Here is a 19,427-nt window from a genome sequence, read left to right on the forward strand (position 1 = left end):
CTCGAATCCCGGCTCGAATTAATTTGTTTTTGTATGCTATATTTAGAGAAAATAATAAAGAAATGGCATTAAAATCAGTTTAGCTGAGAATAATTTATTATGTATCATTTACTTGTGTTATAGGAGAGAGTCTGATTTTTAATTAGCTCATTTACTTCTCCAGTAATATTATGAAATATTAAACTTAAATTGGGTTCAAGCCAGATTTATTTTTGGCCCATATGGATAATTCGAGCCGGACACGGACCTAGATTATTCAAAAAATTTTGGACCTAAATTTAGCTAGAAGCTCAAAAAAAATTTAGATCCGAGTTCCGAAAGAGGCATGGTCGGTCAGACTCAGCCCAGCTACTTCTAGCTCTAATGAGAAGTTATGGAAAAGAAGATCCAAGTCGAAATCTTTGCGGCCCCTGACCAAAAAATCTCATCAGTTTTGGGCTTTGTTTCTTTCGAAGACCGCAGTTGACGTCAAGTGCTAATGCGATTCCGCGTGCGCTAAGTGCCGACGAAGACCAAAATTTCTCAAGGCTGGTTTTTCTACCCGGAACCGAAGGCCTGGTCCACAAGGGCGGCTCCAATAATTGCCGGTCCACCACGCCGACTTTGTGCGTAGAAAGGAGCCGAGTCAGCCGAAGAGACCTGATCGCCTCATCCAAATTTATGATGTCGGCCACTTGGCAATATATAGCACAGTTAAAAGCTACAAAGACCCAGAAATTTATAATGATGAAGAATCCACCAAAAGTTTAACGCAAATTGAGACAATTATCTATTAAAATATTTAACAAAATAAAAAAATAATGTTATTAATTCTTAATTATATGTTTATTCTTAAAAAAATAATGAAAAAGATAAAGATAATGCGATAGCAAAAATGCACTTGACTTGGTGCATGAACATGTAACTGATAATTCATAATTATTTTATTTATAAGATTAATTTAGAGAATCATTTGGATAAGGAAAAAGCCAAGCCGAGTAATTGAGACAATGCGTGATAGGTATGTTCTAAAAAAAGGGGAGAACAGCTCTAGGAATCTTCAATAATTCGAAGATTGTCGTTACCATCCCAGTGGCGCATGGTCCTATCATCGAGAGTGAGCAAATGCTGACAAGTAGTACACTAAAGGAGACAAAGCTCTAGTTTTAGATACACTGAAAAATCGTCAACAATTAGGTAAATTTACCTAAGAATAAAACCCCATTATAGGCTAAAATTTTAGCTAGCTGATTTTAAAATTAATGATTTTTTTGAGGCATCAATCGATCTAATTATACTCGTGGTAAGGTCTACTAAGCATGCCTCTTTAAACTACACTTTTAAGGTGCAATGTTATTAGTCCCATGTGTTGGAAATATTTTGCCTAAAAACTACTATATCTTTATTTTATAAAAATATTATAAAAGAATAATTTACTAAAAAAAAATTAGAAGATTGAAAAAAGCTTGTCTAAATAGAGGCATGTGATATACACTGCCCTAAGAATATGATTTGCCCCCTACATGCAGGTTTGCGGCGATCTCATCCCCAAAGTACAACAACTTGACTCAGACCGATCCTTCTCTAACGAGTATGATCGTTGGGGAGGCTCAACCCGACTGACTCTTTCAGTTGCCCAAGTGAAAAGAAAAACTTAAAATAGATTTGGAAGAAGAGAAAAAGAAAAAGGAGAGAACGATTCTCTGTTTCGTCTCAAAAAGCAGGCAAGTAGTAATGCGGATTAAGTTATCCCAAGTACTAGACCTATAGCCTATTTATAAACTCTGTCCGGTGACCGATATGGTGCGGCGATTTCGAAGATGCAATGTTTCAGAAACATCGCATCCCAACAGAAACTGGAGCACACGTTCTTTTCAGAAGAGTCGCAACTCTTCTGAAAAAGAAGCGTTTGAAGAAAAGGATAAGAATTTTAAAATTTTTAAACCATCTAAAATTTAAAAAATAAAGTTGGTATATTTAATTTTTAAAATTATTTTTTTTATTTTATAAAAATTAAATTTCTTTTATACTGAATATCTTGAGATGGTTGAGGGTTACAATGATACAAATTGGATTACCGATTCTCTTGATTTTAAATTAACCATCGGATATCTCTTTCTTCTCGACAGTGCTACCGTTGCTTGGGGATCATCCAGACAAACTATTATATCTTCGAGCACTATGAAGGAAGAGTTGATTGCTCTGGATATCACCTATACTGAGGCAGAGTGGATTAAAAATTTTATCTTTAAGCTACCTTTAGTACTTAAGCTAGTTCCATATCAATCCATTGTGATAATAAGGCCGAAATAGAATTGATAAATCAAAAAAGTACTAACAAAAAGATGAACCGACATATCCGAATTCATCATAAATTTGTAAAACAATTCAAAAAGAGTAATGTCATTTTTTTGAAATTTGTCAAGTCTGAGAAAAACTTGGTAGATCATTTAACCAAAGGTTTGTCTAGAAATGGAGTCATAGAATCATCGAGGGGGATGGTACTTAAACCCACTATTTAGTCATCGATAGTGGATACCCATCTTCTATGATCGGAGATCCCATGGAGGAGCTTTCATATGGTAAAAACGAAGCTGATTGAGTGATCGTGTTAGAGCACATTTTTTCGGAGTATATCTCTTCTCATCCCTATGACGAGCGCTCTTATCAGTGATAAAAATATATACTGAAAAGGGTGAGTTATACTCTTAATGAGTCTAAGATAGAAAATCTGCAGGGTATTAGGTCATAAATATTTTTGGAGGACTTACCTATGTGAGAATTGTCGTATAAGCCACGACTATGGATTTGGGCTAACCCTAATGAAATTTTCATAAAAAATCAGGGAACTAAGAACAAGGTCTTTAAATGGTGCTAACCACATAAAGACCCAATTGATTCGTACTGTGTGTGTCATAAGTAGAAGTATAAGTCAAAGGACCTACTTCGAGGTCTAATCTACTATAGTTCCTTCAGACATATACTATCAACATTAAGTGAGGTTCAATTCTGCGGGACACCTCACCCATTGCATAGTATAAGTTGCCTAGATTTTCTTCTATATAATTTTTCTAAATTTAAATCTTTTATAAAGATTGTTGGAGTTTTAACTTAAAAAAAGATTTGATTATAAAAAATAAATATACTAACTTTATCTCCTAAATTTTAGATGGTTTAAAAACATTAAAACTCTTATCCTTTTCTTCAGGTGCTTCTTTCAGAAGAGTTGTGACTCTTTTAAAAGCCCATACACTTGATGGCCTAATAAAAAACTCGGTAGTCTGACAACCAACCCTAAGATTGGTTAGTTTCCAAACTTGACTTGAATTCAGGTCTAAACTGGGCGTGGTGTCCGGAATTGATCAAATCTGATTACACGCTGGGCTCTAACATCAGCTGTAGAAAGTAAAACTCATGCCAAGATGCACGTGAATTATATTGGTTGTGCCAAATTGCATCAAAATTGTAGGTGAACCATGTGCAATAGTCAGTATCTTTTCCAAGCTGAACAACACCAAGTACTTCAGCTTAGATTTTTGTAAATTTTCAACAATTATATGAAGGAACTTAATGAAAAGAAAATGACATGATACTTCAACCATAAACCAACTTCGATCTCTCTAGGAAAATGCTGAGGTAACGAAGATGTGTGTAATTAACCATCGTTGGCAGCCCATGGCATCATTCATTTCTCTCAGTTAGAGGACTAATAGGGAGGTTGCACAGAAGCTGGGCAACTTTTCTTTGCAAGATGTCCGCATTGCCATAACATCACTCATCTCTAGAACATGTAGCCAGGCATCAGCACAAAAGTAATTAATTGATTTAGTTTAAAATTCTCGCTTAATTTTCCATTATCATAGATGTAAGTCTTCGTGGCCTAAGATTAGGTAAGTAAGACTTAGGGATAGAGATGTCAATAGATCGAGTCAATCATGTGCCCTTTGTACGCGGAATAGGTTGTATCTTTCATATGAAGAAAAGAAGAATTCTTTTTTTTCACGAATTGGAGCATGATGAGTTTGGACGTGTTAAGATTTGTGCAGTATGTGATCTAATGGTCGATTCGCACGGAAGATACAAACCTACCCCTCCAAACCTTGTCACTTAATTTCCACGTCGTGACCCGGGAGTTCGCCAAGTTTTTTTCTATTTCAGTCACTCCAACACCGCCTGATATCTTGTCCCAATCTTTTCTTCACCTCCCGGTCCTCCCCCATCCCACCCACCACCACCACGACCACCACCATGTATCCGCCCAAACCAGAGCCCACTTATCCTCCGACGATGGCGCCGCCGCCGACAACAGGCATCCCTGTAAGCTCCGCCAACCAATACTTCGCCCCGACCGGCCCTGCCGCCTTCCAAGTCCATTCTCAGGAACCCGTTCCATGGTCCACCGGACTCTGCGACTGCTTCGACGACTGCGGCAACTGTAACACCTTCCTCCTCCTCTAACTCCCCATTCGATTTCCTTCTTTTCACCCGAACACCCAACAGCCATCCAAATCTGACCTTAATTAACCAAAAGCTCTTCCGGTGCAGGCTGCCTTACTTGTTGCTGCCCATGCATCACTTTTGGCCAGATCGCGGAGATTGCCGATAAAGGATCCACCTGTGAGTCATGAATTCCACCGCGTCCTATGCATGTTTTAATTCTTGGCTGATTTGCTTGTCTAATGGTGGATGATGTTGGATTTCTGAAGCGTGTGGTGTGAGTGGAGCGCTGTATGCGTTAGTAATGTGGGTGACGGGGTGCCCTTGCTTGTACTCGTGCTTCTATCGATCCAAGCTGAGAGCGCAGTACTCGCTGCAGGAGAGCCCTTGCAACGACTGCCTCGTTCACTGCTTCTGCGAGTCGTGCGCCCTCTGCCAGGAGTACCGTGAGCTCAAGCGCCGTGGCTTTAACATGGCCATTGGTTTGTATTTTGTTGAACTCTCTCTTTCTCTCTCTCTCTATTTACCTTTATATGTCTCTTTCCCCTCATAGTGAGGATAATGGGAAGTGAGCGAATCTTTGGGGATTTTGTAGGGTGGCGCGCGAACGTGGAGAGGCAGGGGCAGGGGCAGGGGCAGGGGGCGACCTTACCGCCAGGGATTCAAGGGGGAATGAGCCGTTGATGGTTCCGAATTTATCGGATGTCTCTCAAGAGCTTGAGGTTAATCGAGGAGGCACATACTTTATTGCCTTCTAAATCTTAGTGTATAATGGGTTGCTGCATTCGATTATGAATAAGCTAGAGGCCTGGGTGCTCCTGGTGTTCCGTTGTTGATGTTAGTAGCTAGAAATTGCAGAAGTTCATCCGCTATTTCCAGGGAATTTTGGATTCAGAATAAATCTGGATCCATAAGTTCCATATGTATTAGCTCAGTCTTAGCTTTCATGAATCCAGCTCTGCGTTTTTTAATCTAGATGTGATTCAACTAGGAAAGTTTAAATTATCTCTAGCGCATGAAACAAGGAGATGGTGGCGACTGACGGACACTCCTGTAGGGGTTTGGGTTATGGCTTTCCAGCGGACAGGCTCGCCGGCAGACACACAAACATGAACCTCACAGGTCAATTATTCATCCAGATTTTGCTCGCCTGAGTTTGATGCCATGGGTTGTATCTATTTACGTTCCATCTAGTTGTTTCCTTTGGCGTCTCTGAGCTCCCGGTTTACCAAAAAAACAAAAAGGATATGACTTTTTTTTGTGCGCAGCCCGCCCCCACCACCCGCCCCCCGCCCCCCGAATCTCTGACCTCCCGGTTTTCAAAAAAAAAAAAAAAAAGCGCAGCCCCCCAACCTTACCCAAAAAAAAAAAAAAACAGCCATCTAGCTGTTTCCTTTAGGGTCGCAGCCCTATAGGTGGGAATACGCCCGTCTCATAAATATACAGAAAAATAATTTAAATAATAATATTTAAATTTTATTTTAATAACTAGCTTAATATTTAAATATTTATTCTAACAATGTTTTAGGTTACTACATCAATAAACTCTAAGATAACCTATGCCTGCTAGTTGCTTTCTTATATTAAAAACCCTAGTAAGCGAGTTCTTTAAATTTGTAAAAATAATAAAAAAAATCATATAATGAGTTAAACAACCCAGTAAACAATGATCGCTTTAGCTAAAAAAATCAGGCAATCAAATAGATAATAATTTACAAAAAATAAGTATATATGCAGTATTAATATACAAATCAAATTCTTCTTAAAATATTAAATTCAATTCATCGTATCGATCCGAAGCTATGACCACATCAATCTATGGCAGGGTTATAACACTGACTAATCATTTTGCGGTGAGCTGTGCATCATCTTGTAACAAAATACTTTAAGACCATTTGTTGCGGACGGTATGTCACTAATCATCTTAGACACAACCTTTAGGACAAATTATATGCCAATATATTAGCCCCCATTGTCAGGATTTTTAACATAGCCAGGTCAAAATTCAAATATATAGTTCTAGATTTCATATTCCAGCTCTAAAATTATGAGGTATCAAACTAAATCAATCATATCGATAATAAGATCATATATTATCGTAATATTTCAAAATAATATATTACATAGTAATATACTATCCTTCATAAATAATACCACTCAAAAATTATAAATATAATAATTTAATGATTGCTGATTACTTACTTTATGAATGCAATCCAGTTGACATATCCAATTAATCCTGAAAATCCTTCTCAAACCCTGGTATTTAGCAAATTATATTTTTAATCAGAATTTATCATAATTATTCCAATAATAGAACCCTAATTCCAATACCCTCACAAGGCTGACCAAGCTGGAGTGCCTAACACTCCGGTCGATCCGATCAAATTAAAATTCATCGAATCATGCTTGGACTAAGCTAGGCACAGCTTGTTCAACAAAAATCAAGGCGATCAAATCTAACAGTGTTTGGCAGAGGCCAGGTTGAGGGCTGACATGCCGCCCGACGACCTTAGTGAGCAACATAATACTCCAGAGTGGGGTCAAAGTATACTAGATATTTAATCAAAGCACAAAATAATAACTAAAAAATAAATCATTAATAAATATTTTTAAATTTTTTAAATATTTTTACAGAAACTTTGATACTAAAATTTCAACATCAATAGGCTATGGCCACGTAACCCAGTGGCATTGGTCGCATAAAGTGCCAAACACTACTATTATTAATCATCAGTGGTACGGTGTCTAAATACTACTATTCTAGTCATTGGTGGTGCAGTATCGAAACTGGTTTTTCACAAATTACAAGTCAACAGGGCCAACGAATAATCTCTATTCGCGGAGCCAGATCATAGCCATGCCGAGAATACATACATATATGCAAAATAAATTTTTCATAATTTGTCTGGTCATATTTTTCATATTTCATAACATATAGCACAATTTTAATATGATTATTAACATGCCTGACCCGTTTAACTACGTACAAAACATATATCAAAATTTAATAAAGTAATAATTATTTTTACCACATAATTTGGAAAACACATTCTGAAGCATTAAGTTACTTACCTCTTTTTGCTTTAAATTCTACTTCACGCAAACATTTTAGATACACCTATTTAATATCATTAAAATATTATTAATTTTAACATAATTTCAGAAGTTAAAATTAAATACTACGGTCTCATGTCCCCAGATCAGTTTGGTCTGAGAAAGGAAGATTTAATGGGTTAGGTAAAGATAAAAAATGGTCAAATGTAACTGGGGCTGAAGTAATGGCCGGTTTACCTCTCAAGTACTGGGGCAATTTAGGGTCTCCAAATTGGGTCAACTTGGATCTGAGTAACAAAAAGAACAAGGCTTACAATAGGATCCCTACGCATGTCTAGAGAGAGAAAAGAGAGGAGAGAGAATCTTAGCTAGGGTCTAGATTTGGTCTGATCCTAGTCTTAGGCTCAGTCCGAGTGGTTCAAGTCAACCATTAGGAGAAAGGTCTAGATCTAGTCAGAATGTGGGCTTGCTTGGAGAGAGAAAGAGATATACGATCCAAGGCTAGTTGAGCTTTTGTGCTTGATCCACTTAATTAGGTCCAATCAGAGGCTTAGCCTATTCTGTCTAATTTGACCAAAATCAGAATAGAGATATTTAGCCTGAGTCGACCTGGATCAATCAATGTATCTGGTCCAAAATGATCGAACTCGACCCACAATAGATGAACAGGGTCCAAAAAGAATACAACCCACCATAAATGAGCAGGCCCAAAATGAATGATAAATGCCCAAAATGAACACGGCCCATAATGGGTGAACTAGTCCAATAGGGCCCAAAGGATATACGGCCCAAATGGGCACGGTCCTCCTTACCTGCTAGAGGGTAGAGCCTGAGGGACCCCTTCACCCCATAGAAAGCCTAGACTTTCCACAGCATCAGGAAAAGCAACAAAGGAGCAGCCGTTCGAGACTTTTGGTAGTGATTTTGCTGCTTCCTTTGAGTTCGAGCGACTCCAAAGAGCTCCATAAATTACACTATAGTGAGATTGGATGAGAAGCAACTCAGGATGGTTGTGGAGCAAGTTATGGCAGGCTTACTAGCATTAGGTGCTGTTGGGGGAAAAGTGTTGCCGCATCCTCGGCCGAGCGCGTTCCGCCAAGCAGGGGCCAGCCAAGTAGGCTGAGGAGCCGGCCGAGCGCATTCCTCCGAGCAGGAGCCGGCCGAGCCCGTTCCGCCGAGCAGGGGCCGGCCGAGCAGGCTGAGGGCCGGCCAAGCAAGCCCTGCGCGGGAACCGGCCGAGCGCATTCCTCCGAGCAAGAGCCACCCGAGCGCATTCCTCCGAGCAGGAGCCACCCGAGCGGACCCCCTGGGCGGGGTCCGACCTAGCAATACTTAGTCTGGCCAATCCAAGAACGCCCAAACCATATCCTGAGGCCACGTCCTCCCGCAGCTTAGTCGGGAGATTACGTGTTGACTTCACCAACAGCCGACGTATATGAGTCGTGCAGACTCCCGGTTTACTCAACAATCAAAGCGCATGGCGTTCGCAGGCCCTCAGCTTACTCAACAATTAAGGCGTATGGCTTCCATCGCTTACGGACACCAAGCCTTTCACGGCAAACTCTCATGCCCATAAATGACGGCATGGCTCCATGACGACTTGGGCTCCGGCCTAATCTCCTGCGATGATGGCGTTGACTTACATGATCGGGCATTAAAAGATTGATCGTACGACAGACTCTGTCACATCACAGGTGAACTAGCTCTCCCTATAAAAGGAGTATTTCTCCACTCAAAGGGGGGGCTCTCTCTCTCTCTCTCGGTCCATTTTTCCCCACATATTGCCCCTGTGCTGACAAAAGCATCGGAGGGCCGGCGCCGGAGAGCCCGGCCACCGGCTTCTTGCAGGTCTCCAGGAAGACGCCACCCGCCGACGGACCGTCACTCGCCACCCAGGCGGCGGAGCCTCCCCCTTCCGGCCGACGGTCGCCCCCGGGTCCAATTTCCAGCAACAGTTGGCGCTAGAGGAAGGGCCCGAGTCGCGACCATGAAGCTGAGAAGCAAGGGAGCTTCCAATGCCTCCCGACGTCCTCCACCTAGCCTTGGACACTCTGTCCAGAACTCGCCGCCTCCGGCCGATTCGACTCCCCAAGTTCGGCCGGAGCAGTTTGATGCCCTGGTGCAGCAGGTTCAGGCCTTGGCTGCTGCTATCCAAGGCCTGCAACCTAGAGGCGTCCCGACGGCGCCACTCCCTCCGGCCCCAGCTCAACCGGCGCCCCCTGTGAGTGGACCGCTCCTCCCAGACCAAGATCACCGTGTTCCGGCCTCCCCCTGGGGGGAACACCCGGTGAGGGGTCCTGGAGACTGGCCACAACCGTCAGAAGCCGAGTCAGTCCCAGGACAACTCGCGCCGGGGCGGACCGCTGCGGCGGTCCCTCCAAGTGATGAGCTCGACAAGAAAGTCGAGAACCTGGAGCGTCAGATTGAGGCGCTCCGTGGCAGGAAAACAGGACGCGATGGTGACTTTGAGTTCACCACGAGGTCCCCCTTCTTCCAGCAAATCGAAGATGAGCCGGTCCCGCCAAGGTTCAAGATGCCCCAGGTGGAGCCCTACAACGGCAGGACCGACCCTCTCGACCACCTGGAAAGCTATCGGGCCTTAATGGCCCTGCAGGGAGCCTCGGAGGCTCTGCTTTGTAAAGCCTTTCCAGCAACACTCCGAGGAGCAGCCCGGCTCTGGTTTACCGGGCTGAAGCCTAGTACCGTCTCATCCTTCGAGCAGCTCGGCAGGCAGTTCGCCAGCAACTTTGCTGCCAGCCGACCCCAGCGGCGGACCTCTGACTCCCTCCTCGATATAAAACAAAAGGAGGGGGAGTCTCTCAGGGAGTACCTGGACCGATTTACCGCCGCAACATGGGAGGTCCGGGAACTTGACCAGTCAATCGCCATGTCAGCGTTGAAGACTGGAGCCCGGTCCTACAGATTCCTCTTCTCCATCGAGAAGAGTTTTCCTGCTGATCTCACCGAGATGCTGGTTCGGGCGCGGAAGTATGCGAAGGCCGAAGAAGCCGTTGCTTCCAGACGGGGCAGGGCCGAGCAGGCCTCCAAGAAGCAGAAAAGGCACCGCGAGGAGCGTGGCCGTCCCAGGAGCCCGTCCCCGCGCCGAGCCAAGAACCCGACCCGCCTGAAGAGTCCGCCCCGGCTGCGGAGGCCACCTAGCCAGAGGTCCCCGCCTCGCCCGAGGTCTCCACAAGCCCGCACATCCAACGGGAGGTATGAAAACTACACTCCCCTTACCGCTCCTCGGGCCGAAATCCTTATGGAGATCGAGGGCCGAAACTACTTCCGGCCCCCGCCCCCGAGACGAGACCCCGGGGCCAGGCGTAACCCCCGGAAGTACTGCCGCTTTCACCGGGACCACGGCCATGATACGGAGGAGTGCTTCCAGCTCCGGGACGAGATCGAAGCACTCATTCGCCGAGGAGTGCCCGACCGGTTCGTGCGGAACCGGCCCACCGGAAGGCCGATGGAGAATCCCCCACAGCCCGAAGATCCAAATGCCAACAGGCCCATCGCCGGCACTATCAACACCATCCGAGGCGGGGCCTCGGCTGGAGGAGCTCCAGAGGAAGGAACCACCTCAAAGCGCTTGCGCGCCTCGGAGGCCATCTCATTTTCAGATGAGGACCTGAAGGGAGTTGAAACTCCCCATGACGATGCTGTGGTCGTCTCTATGGTTGTGAACAAATTTGATGTAAAACATGTTTTGATTGATAATGGAAGTTCGGCGAACGTTTTGTATTTTGATGCCTATTCCAGAATGGGGATGACGAAAAAGCAACTGCGGAGGATGAACGCCCCGCTGGTCGGCTTTACTGGGGACTCGATCCCAGTAGAGGGCGAGGTCGACCTCCTGGTTACGGTCGGACTCGCCCCCCGAGAGAGCACCGTGAAGATGAGTTTCCTTGTGGTGCGCCTGCCCTCGGTTTACAACGCCATCCTTGGACGACCAGGGCTCAACGTCCTCCGAGCTGTGGTCTCGACACGCTACCTGCTTATGCGGTTCCCCACCAGCCAAGGGGTCGGCGAGGTTGGTGGGGACCAAATGGTAGCGAGGCGATGCTACATGGCGACCCGTGAGGCGAAGCAACCGACAGCAGACAAAAAGCTCTCGGCCGAGGCCTTGGAGGCACGGGTCGGCCCTCAGAAAAATCGGGTAGAGCCCGGTGAGCTACTCATCTAAGTTCCTTTACGAGAAAATTTTCCCGAGCTAACCGTGCAGGTCGGCTCCGGCCTTGACGTCCGCGAGAGAGATCGCCTCGTCAGCTTCCTGCGGGACAACATGGATGTCTTCGCTTGGTCGCCCACAGACATGCCAGGGATAGACCCGGAGGTCGCGGTCCACCGACTCCAGGTGAAACCCTGCAAGCCTGTGCGGCAGAAGAAGCGGAACGCCGCCCCAGAGCGGCAACGGGCGATAGCTGAGGAAGTCGACAAGCTCCTCAAGGCCGGCTTCATCCGGAAAATATCCTATCCAGAGTGGCTCGCCAACGTGGTCCTCGTCAAATAGGCTAGCGGAAAATGGCGCATGTGCGTGGACTACACCGACCTGAACAAGGCCTGCCCAAAGGACAGCTTCCCCCTCCCCAGCATTGATCAGCTTGCGGACTCCACTTCGGGGCACGAGCTGCTGACATTCATGGACGCCTTCTCCGGATACAATCAGATCCGGATGGCGCCAGAAGATGAGGAGAAGACGGCCTTCGTCACCGACGGAGGTACCTACTGCTACAAGGTGATGCCTTTCGGCTTGAAAAATGCCGGAGAGCAACTTATCAAAGGCTGGTCAACCGGATATTCAAAGACCAACTAGGCCGAAACATGGAGGTCTATGTTGATGACATGCTGGTGAAAAGCCAGATAGCGCAAGATCATGTGGCCGACCTCAGTGAAGCATTCTCTACACTTCGGAGGCACCGGATGAAGCTTAATCCAGCTAAATGTGCGTTCGGAGTCACCTCGGGCAAGTTCCTTGGCTTCGTAATCACACAGCGAGGAATCGAAGCCAACCCCGAGAAGATCCGAGCGCTCCAGAAAATGATGCCTCCAAGGACAATCAAGGAAGTGCAGCGGCTTATGGGCCGAGTTGCAGCTCTCGGAAGGTTTGTCTCCCGATCGGCCGAGCGCTGCCTTCCGTTCTTTGCGGCCCTCAAGAAGCCGAAGGACTTCCTATGGTCGGCCGAATGTCAGCAAGCCTTCGAGGAGCTCAAACGCCTTCTCGCCTCTCCCCCGCTGCTCACGAAGCCTCAGCAGGGCGAGCTCCTCTACTTGTACCTGGCTGTCTCTCCCGTAGCAGTGAGCTCGGTCCTAGTTCGGGAGGAGAGCAAGCTCCAAAAGCCGGTATATTACACGAGCCGGGTCTTGAGGGATGCCGAGACCCGGTACTCTAAGCTGGAAAAGACCGCTTATGCCCTGGTCGTCTCAGCTCGAAGGCTCCGGCCGTATTTTCAAGCTCACACAGTGGCCGTGCTGACCGACCAACCGGTGAAGTAGGTCCTGCAGCGATCAGATCGCGCCGGTCGAATTACGAAGTGGGCCATCGAACTCGGGGAGTTCGACATCGAGTACCGACCCAGGCCAGCGATCAAGGCACAGGCACTCGCCGACTTCATAGTCGAGTGCACAGTGCCGGACGAGCCCGAAGCCAGGCCAGCTCCAGCGGAGCAGACCCCGAGCCCGATCTAGACTTTACATGTCGATGGCTCCTCAAACTCGGGGGGTAGCGGAGCGGGCCTAATCCTCACCAGTCCAGATGGAGTGGTCGCCGAGCAGGCCCTACGCTTTGAGTTCCCCGCCTCCAACAATGCGGCGGAGTATGAAGCTCTCATCGCCGGGCTCAAATTGGCCGGCGAGCTGGGAGTAAGGGACCTGAGGGTCTTTAGTGATTCCCAGCTGGTCGTGAACCAAGTCCTGGGTGATTTTGAAGCCAAAGAACCCACGATGCAGGAGTATCTCCGAAAAGTGCGGGATCTCACTTCGACCCTGAGCTCCTTCCACATCCAACACATCGCCCGGACGGAGAACCTCCGAGCGGATCAACTATCGAAGTTGGCGTCCTCCCGCATGAGCGAGCTCCCGAAACCAGCGGCGCTGGAGTACCTCCGAATACCCAGCACAGAAGAGCCCGAGCCGGCTCTCTGCATTGAAATTGAGCCGAGCTGGATGGACGAGCTCATCAGCTACTTGCGGGATGAAGTCCTCCCCAGCGATGAACGCGAGGCTCGCCGAGTCAAGCGCTTGGCTGCCCGGTACATATTGTACGAAGGTAAACTCTATCGGAGATCTTTCACCTCTCCCCTCCTCAGGTGCCTCCGCCCGTCCGAGGCGGATTATACAATGCGCGAAGTCTACGAGGGGATTTGTGGAAGCCATATGGGGGGACGAGCATTAGCGCACAAGATTCTGCGCCAAGGATACTACTGGCCGACGCTCCAGAAAGATACCCAGGACTTCGTCCAGAGGTGCGACCGATGTCAGAGGAACGCCAACATTCAACGACGACCCTCGGCCCTACTAACCTCGATCAGTTCCCCCTGGCCATTTGCCCAGTGGGGGATCGACATCTTGGGACCATTCCCTCTGGCGACCGGGCAAAGGAAATTCATAGTTGTCGCCATCGACTATTTTACGAAGTGGGTGGAGGCCGAGCCGGTTGCCCGGATCACCGAGCAGAAGATGCGGGACTTCGTCTGGAAGTCGATTATTTGCAGATTCGGGCTTTCCCGCATCCTCATATCAGATAATGGTCGCCAGTTCGACAACGCCCGTTTTAGGGAATTCTGCTCCGAACTTGGCATCGACCACCGTTTCACCTCGGTCGCGCATCCACAGACAAATGGAGAAACCGAGGTAACAAATCGAACCATCTTGCAGGGGCTCAAGGCCAGGCTCGATCGGTCCAAAGGACAGTGGGTCGAAGACCTGTACAACGTCCTGTGGGCCTACCGGACCACGTTCCGGGTGCCCACTGGCGAAACTCCCTTCAATTTGACGTACGGGACAGAAGCCGTCATCCTCCTAGAGATCGGGCTCCCTTCTTCGAGGGTAGAACATTTTGATACCAGCTCCAGCTCTTCGCAGCTCAAAAATAATCTTGATTTAATCGAGGAAGCAAGAGAAGCCGCCCGAGTTCGCATGGCAAAGTACCAGCAAAGGACGGCGCAATACTACAACGCCAGAGTCAAAATCAAATCCTTCAAAGAGGGGGATCTTGTTCTCAGAAAGGCGGAAGCCTCCCAGCCAACCGAACAAGGGAAGCTGGCCCCGAACTGGGAAGGACCCTACCGGATCGCACGTGTCCAGGGACCCGGAGCCTACAAGCTAAAATCTCTTGACGGGACTCCCATTCCACGGAGTTGGAGCTCCGAAAACCTTCGAGTGTACTACCAATAATGTCCCGAAGGGTCCTCCGCATCAATTGTAAATTTGACTTATTTGCAACTGTTTAACTGTGCTAAATTTCTCCTGGTGTCTACATGCTTCCAGATGACCCGGCCCAGCTCGTATATACGACCCTGCTCGGATGCAAATAGAACCGAGCAAAGCCGGGCACCGCAGCGAAAAACTCGGAACGCCGATACCTCCATCTATCGATCTCCATCGACCATCGAGCTCGGCTCGATCTCCATCAGGCATCGAGCTCGGCTCGATCTCCATCAGGCATCGAGCTCGGCTCGATCCCCATCGACCATCGAGCTCGGCTCGATCCCCATCGACCATCGAGCTCGGCTCGATCCCCATCGACCATCGAGCTCGGCTCGATCCCCATCGACCATCGAGCTCGGCTCGATCCTCATCAGGCATCGAGCTCGGCTCGATCGCCATCAGGCACCGAGCTCGGCTCGATCTCCATCAGGCATCGAGCTCGGCTCGATCTCCATCGACCATCGAGCTCGACTCGATCCTCATCAGGCACCGAGCTCGGCTCGATCCTCATCAGGCACCGAGCTCGGCTCGATCCTCATCAGGCACCGAGCTCGGCTCGATCTCCATCAGGCACCGAGCTCGGCTCGATCTCCATCGACCATCGAGCTCGGCTCGATCTCCATCGACCATCGAGCTCGGCTCGATCTCCATCAGGCACCGAGCTCGGCTCGATCCCCATCAGGCACCGAGCTCGGCTCGATCCCCATCAGGCACCGAGCTCGGCTCGATCCCCATCAGGCACCAAGCTCGCCTCGATCCGCATCAGGCATCGAGCTCGGCTCGATCTCCATCGACTATCGACCTCCATCAGATACCTCGACCACGGTCGGGATGCCCCGACGCTTCGGGATGACGGGGCAGTACCTACGTGGTCCCCCCCTCGAAAACAAATGATCGCGATCTCCATCGATCATCGAGCTCGGCTCGATCTCCATCCGCCATCGAGCTCGGCTCGATCTCCATCGACCATCGAGCTCGGCTCGATCTCCATCGACCATCGAGCTCGGCTCGATCTCCATCAGGCATCGAGCTCGGTTCGATCTCCATCAGGCATCGAGCCCGCCTCGATTATCGATGCATAATTCCAATGATAGACCTAGATCAAGATCTGGGCCCCAGAAAGCCAGTAGCGGCTTCGAGAACGGCTCCTCTATAGCCCCGAAAAGGTACGCTTTGGTTAGCGCCTATGCACTGCTCGATATATATGCTATGTTCGTTCCTACGTTGGATAGTTCTAGCGAGAAGTACCTCGATAGATACCGGGGTCTTAAGCTGAGCCAACTACGGCCAGAAACCTGGTCGAATGCGCCTACTTAACCTTTGTTTGCTTTTTTGACCGCTCGGTGAGGTTTAATCCCGAGCTCGAGGTCTCGCGATGATTAAGAGCACGGCGCCCCATATTTGGGACCCCGAGCCCTACGGTCGCCAAATTGCGACCCAAACTCAGCTCGGCAGGTCCGAGCATCCTCCGATCTATAGTACGATTAGCGGCTCGGTCCGAAGCATTAGAGAACAAAGACCAAAAGTTGAAAAGTATATTCATTTAAAAAAGCCCAGAGGCCAAGTACAAAATTGGGGATCGGCCGTGCGACGGGCGTGGACCGACCCCGAGTTACAAAAAATATATACAAGTCAGGGTGCGGCTTGCGCGGCACCTTCAACCGGAATCTCCCCGGGCTCGACTTCAGCGCCCTCGGCCTCGGCCCTCTCGGCGGTAACTCCGGGCTCACCGACCTCACCGACCTCGTTGCCTTCGGGCGCAATCCGGGGGCGGATTCCCGAGCTGCCTCTTCTTCGGGGACCTCCGGGGCCGCCTCGGCAGGCTCTGTCCCGAGGCCCTCGACTCCAGCTCCAGGCTGAAGCAGATCCAGATCGAACTCGGGGCAGAGCTGGCGCAGCTGGTTGCGGAAGTCGTCGAACCCTTGGACAAGGCCGTTGACGGCTTCCTCCTCCAGTAGCTCCTGGAACTCCTCCGACTCTTTGAAGAGCCGGACAGCGTCTAAGGCCCGCTTCTCGGCCTCCTCCTCTCGGACTCCGAGCTGAGCCTGGAGCTCCTCGACCTTGAGCTCCGCCTCTCTTATTGCTTGCTCACGCACGGCGAGCAAGGACCGCGCCTCGGCCAGGCGAACCTCGGAGGCCCGCAGCTCCGACCTGGCCAAAGAATGGGCAGCCTTCTCCTCGTCAAGCCCCATCGTCAGGAGCTTGGCTTCATCCTCGGCAACGCCCACTCTAAGCAAGAGCTCCTCCTTCTGGAGCCCTAGTTCTCGTGCTCTCTTCTCGGCCTCTTCTTGGGCTCGCATGCACCGGCGAGCCCGTTCCTTGTAATCGGCACCCAGAGTGATCAGAGTGTCGACCTCGAGGAGATGCTGTAAGCGAAACAGGGGTCAGGTCGAGGACAAGTAAAGGGCTAGGTACAAGGAGTCGCTAAAGAAAAACTTACCCGAACGGCCGAGAGGCGGGCCGAATCCAGAAATTGATTCAGGCTCATAGCCTGAATCTTCGCCCTATCGGCGGGAAGTATTGCGACACGGAAGAGTTGCTGCGCCGTCTCGATGTTTTCGAGGGCGGAGTCGCCCTCGGATAGCCTCCACTCGACGGTGTAGGTCCGCTCCCCTCGTTCTTCCTCCTCTGGCGGGGCGGGAGAGCCGGGCCTCGCCGCCACCGGGGAAGGCGGCCTCGCAGCCCTTCTGCTGCTGCTCGGCTCGGATGCCGAGCCCCCGAGCCGGGTTGAAGGCCGGCCCGGTACTTGTGAAATAGGCGCAGGGCACGCCAGCGCCAAGACCTCACTCCCCGAGCCTCCGGGATCGGAGCTTCGACCTCCCCTCGCGCCTTCGGAAGGGCCGACTCGGGGAGCGGCGATCTTCGCCTTTTTCTTCGGCTCCAGCGGCTCCCCCGAGAGCTCGGCGGCCCTCTTGCGGAACCGAGCATATATGACCTCGCTCTTTGTCACCATCTTTGCGATGTCTGCAGGGACGAGCAGAATGTGTTAGACAAAAAGAGGAAAGAGGAAAAAACAAACTTCCTACTATTACCCTTACCCTGAGGGCGCGCCGAGCTCAGGCCTACATTCACTAAAGCGTCCTCGCTTATGAGGCCGTTTAGGAGGATACCGTCCCCGAGGCTGCGAATGTCGTCGAGGATCCCCTGCTCGCGCGCAGTAAGCTTGGGAATTTTATTGGCACTCCTGAGTCGGCTCGGCCTCCACCTAGGGTCAAACCCCCATGTTCGCTCCGAGCCCAAAAAGAAGAATTTCTTCTTCCAGTCATGGATGGACGACGGAGCGCCCTGGAAGAGTGGCCGACCCGCCCGAAGGGCGATGTAGAGCCACTCCCCGTCTCCCAGATTCGACTTTAACATAAAAAGTCGCCGGAAGACGTTCACAGAGGACGGAATCCCGTACGCCAGACATAGCGACAGGAACCCGATGATGGTCCTCCATGCGTTTGGAGCGAGCTGCGCCGGGACTACCTGGTACTCCGCGAGCAGCTCGTTCACAAACCCATGAAGCGGAAACCGTAGGCCGGCCCAGAGTGCCTCCAAATACACTCCGATCCGGCCTACCGGGGGATTCGTAACACGGTCCCCCAACCCGGCGGGTTCCAAACGGAACCCGTGCAGAGGGAAAAACCACTCCTCGACCATCTCAACCTCTACCTCGCTCATGACAGACGCAATGTCATTCGGACCAGAACCCATCGGAAAGGAGAGGAAGAAGGGAGACTCCGGACAAAAAAGAAAAAAAAGAATAAGAGAACCTGTCGGAAGTTCGCCGGAAATCGGTTACTCCAGACTGAGAAGAAAGTAGGAAGAAGAAGAAAGGAGGTAGGAGGTGGCCCAAGGAAGACTTATATACACACCCCTCCAACGGCCCGGATCCGCGGGACGGAGCGCTGCTCACCGACCAGATCATGACACGTGTCAACCCTAGTAATTAAGACGCCGCATTCAACCCGAACCGGCACCTCGAGTACGGGAGCGTCGTGTCGGATCGTATGGTCTCGTCTTGAGCCCACGACGCGAGGACACTTCGAGAAGCGAAAAGGGGCTGACGAAGCGACTGCCCATTATTAGCGCCTTGGAACGCGCGGAAATTCGAAAATCCCCCTAAGCTACATTAACACGGCCAAAACTACTTCCCGCGCTCGAACTCCCGAGTAGCTCGAGCTCGGAAGTCGGGGGGGTAGTGTTGGGGGAAAAGTGTTGCCGCATCCTCGGCCGAGCGCGTTCCGCCAAGCAGGCTGAGGAGCCGGCCGAGCGCATTCCTCCGAGCAGGAGCCGGCCGAGCCCGTTCCGCCGAGCAGGGGCCGGCCGAGCAGGCTGAGGGCCGGCCAAGCAAGCCCCTGCGCGGGAACCGGCCGAGCGCATTCCTCCGAGCAGGAGCCACCCGAGCACATTCCTCCGAGCAGGAGCCACCCGAGCGCATTCCTCCGAGCAGGAGCCACCCGAGCGGACCCCCTGGGCGGGGTCCGACCTAGCAATACTTAGTCTGGCCAACCCAAGAACGCCCAAACCATATCCTGAGGCCACGT

The 19,427-nt window shown here is 50.0% G+C and overlaps 1 protein-coding gene across 1 annotated transcript; it reads left to right on the forward strand.

Annotated features, from left to right (window-relative positions):
* The first annotated feature begins 4,123 nt into the window (after positions 1–4,123).
* Positions 4,124–5,387, forward strand: LOC103706196 (cell number regulator 2-like). Its single transcript, XM_008790236.6, has 4 exons — positions 4,124–4,414; positions 4,525–4,596; positions 4,686–4,898; positions 5,012–5,387. The coding sequence occupies exons 1-4, from the start codon at positions 4,228–4,230 to the stop codon at positions 5,098–5,100; spliced, it is 561 nt and encodes a 186-aa protein (XP_008788458.3). The 5' UTR covers positions 4,124–4,227; the 3' UTR covers positions 5,101–5,387.
* The last annotated feature ends 14,040 nt before the right edge of the window (positions 5,388–19,427 follow it).

This window comes from Phoenix dactylifera, chromosome 5 (assembly GCF_051530095.1).
Source record: "Phoenix dactylifera cultivar Ajwa chromosome 5, Ajwa_hap1_PhDact_Kaust_v1.1, whole genome shotgun sequence".
In the NCBI taxonomy this organism is placed as follows: Eukaryota; Viridiplantae; Streptophyta; class Magnoliopsida; order Arecales; family Arecaceae; genus Phoenix; species Phoenix dactylifera.

Bases quoted from the DNA above. Each gene is read 5' to 3' on its own strand.
- LOC103706196 (XM_008790236.6), top strand. From the start codon at position 4,228: ATGTATCCGCCCAAACCAGAGCCCACTTATCCTCCGACGATGGCGCCG. The intron at 4,415-4,524 runs GTAACACCTTCC...CTTCCGGTGCAG, and splicing joins CTTCGACGACTGCGGCAACT to GCTGCCTTACTTGTTGCTGC. The intron at 4,597-4,685 runs GTGAGTCATGAA...GGATTTCTGAAG, and splicing joins TGCCGATAAAGGATCCACCT to CGTGTGGTGTGAGTGGAGCG.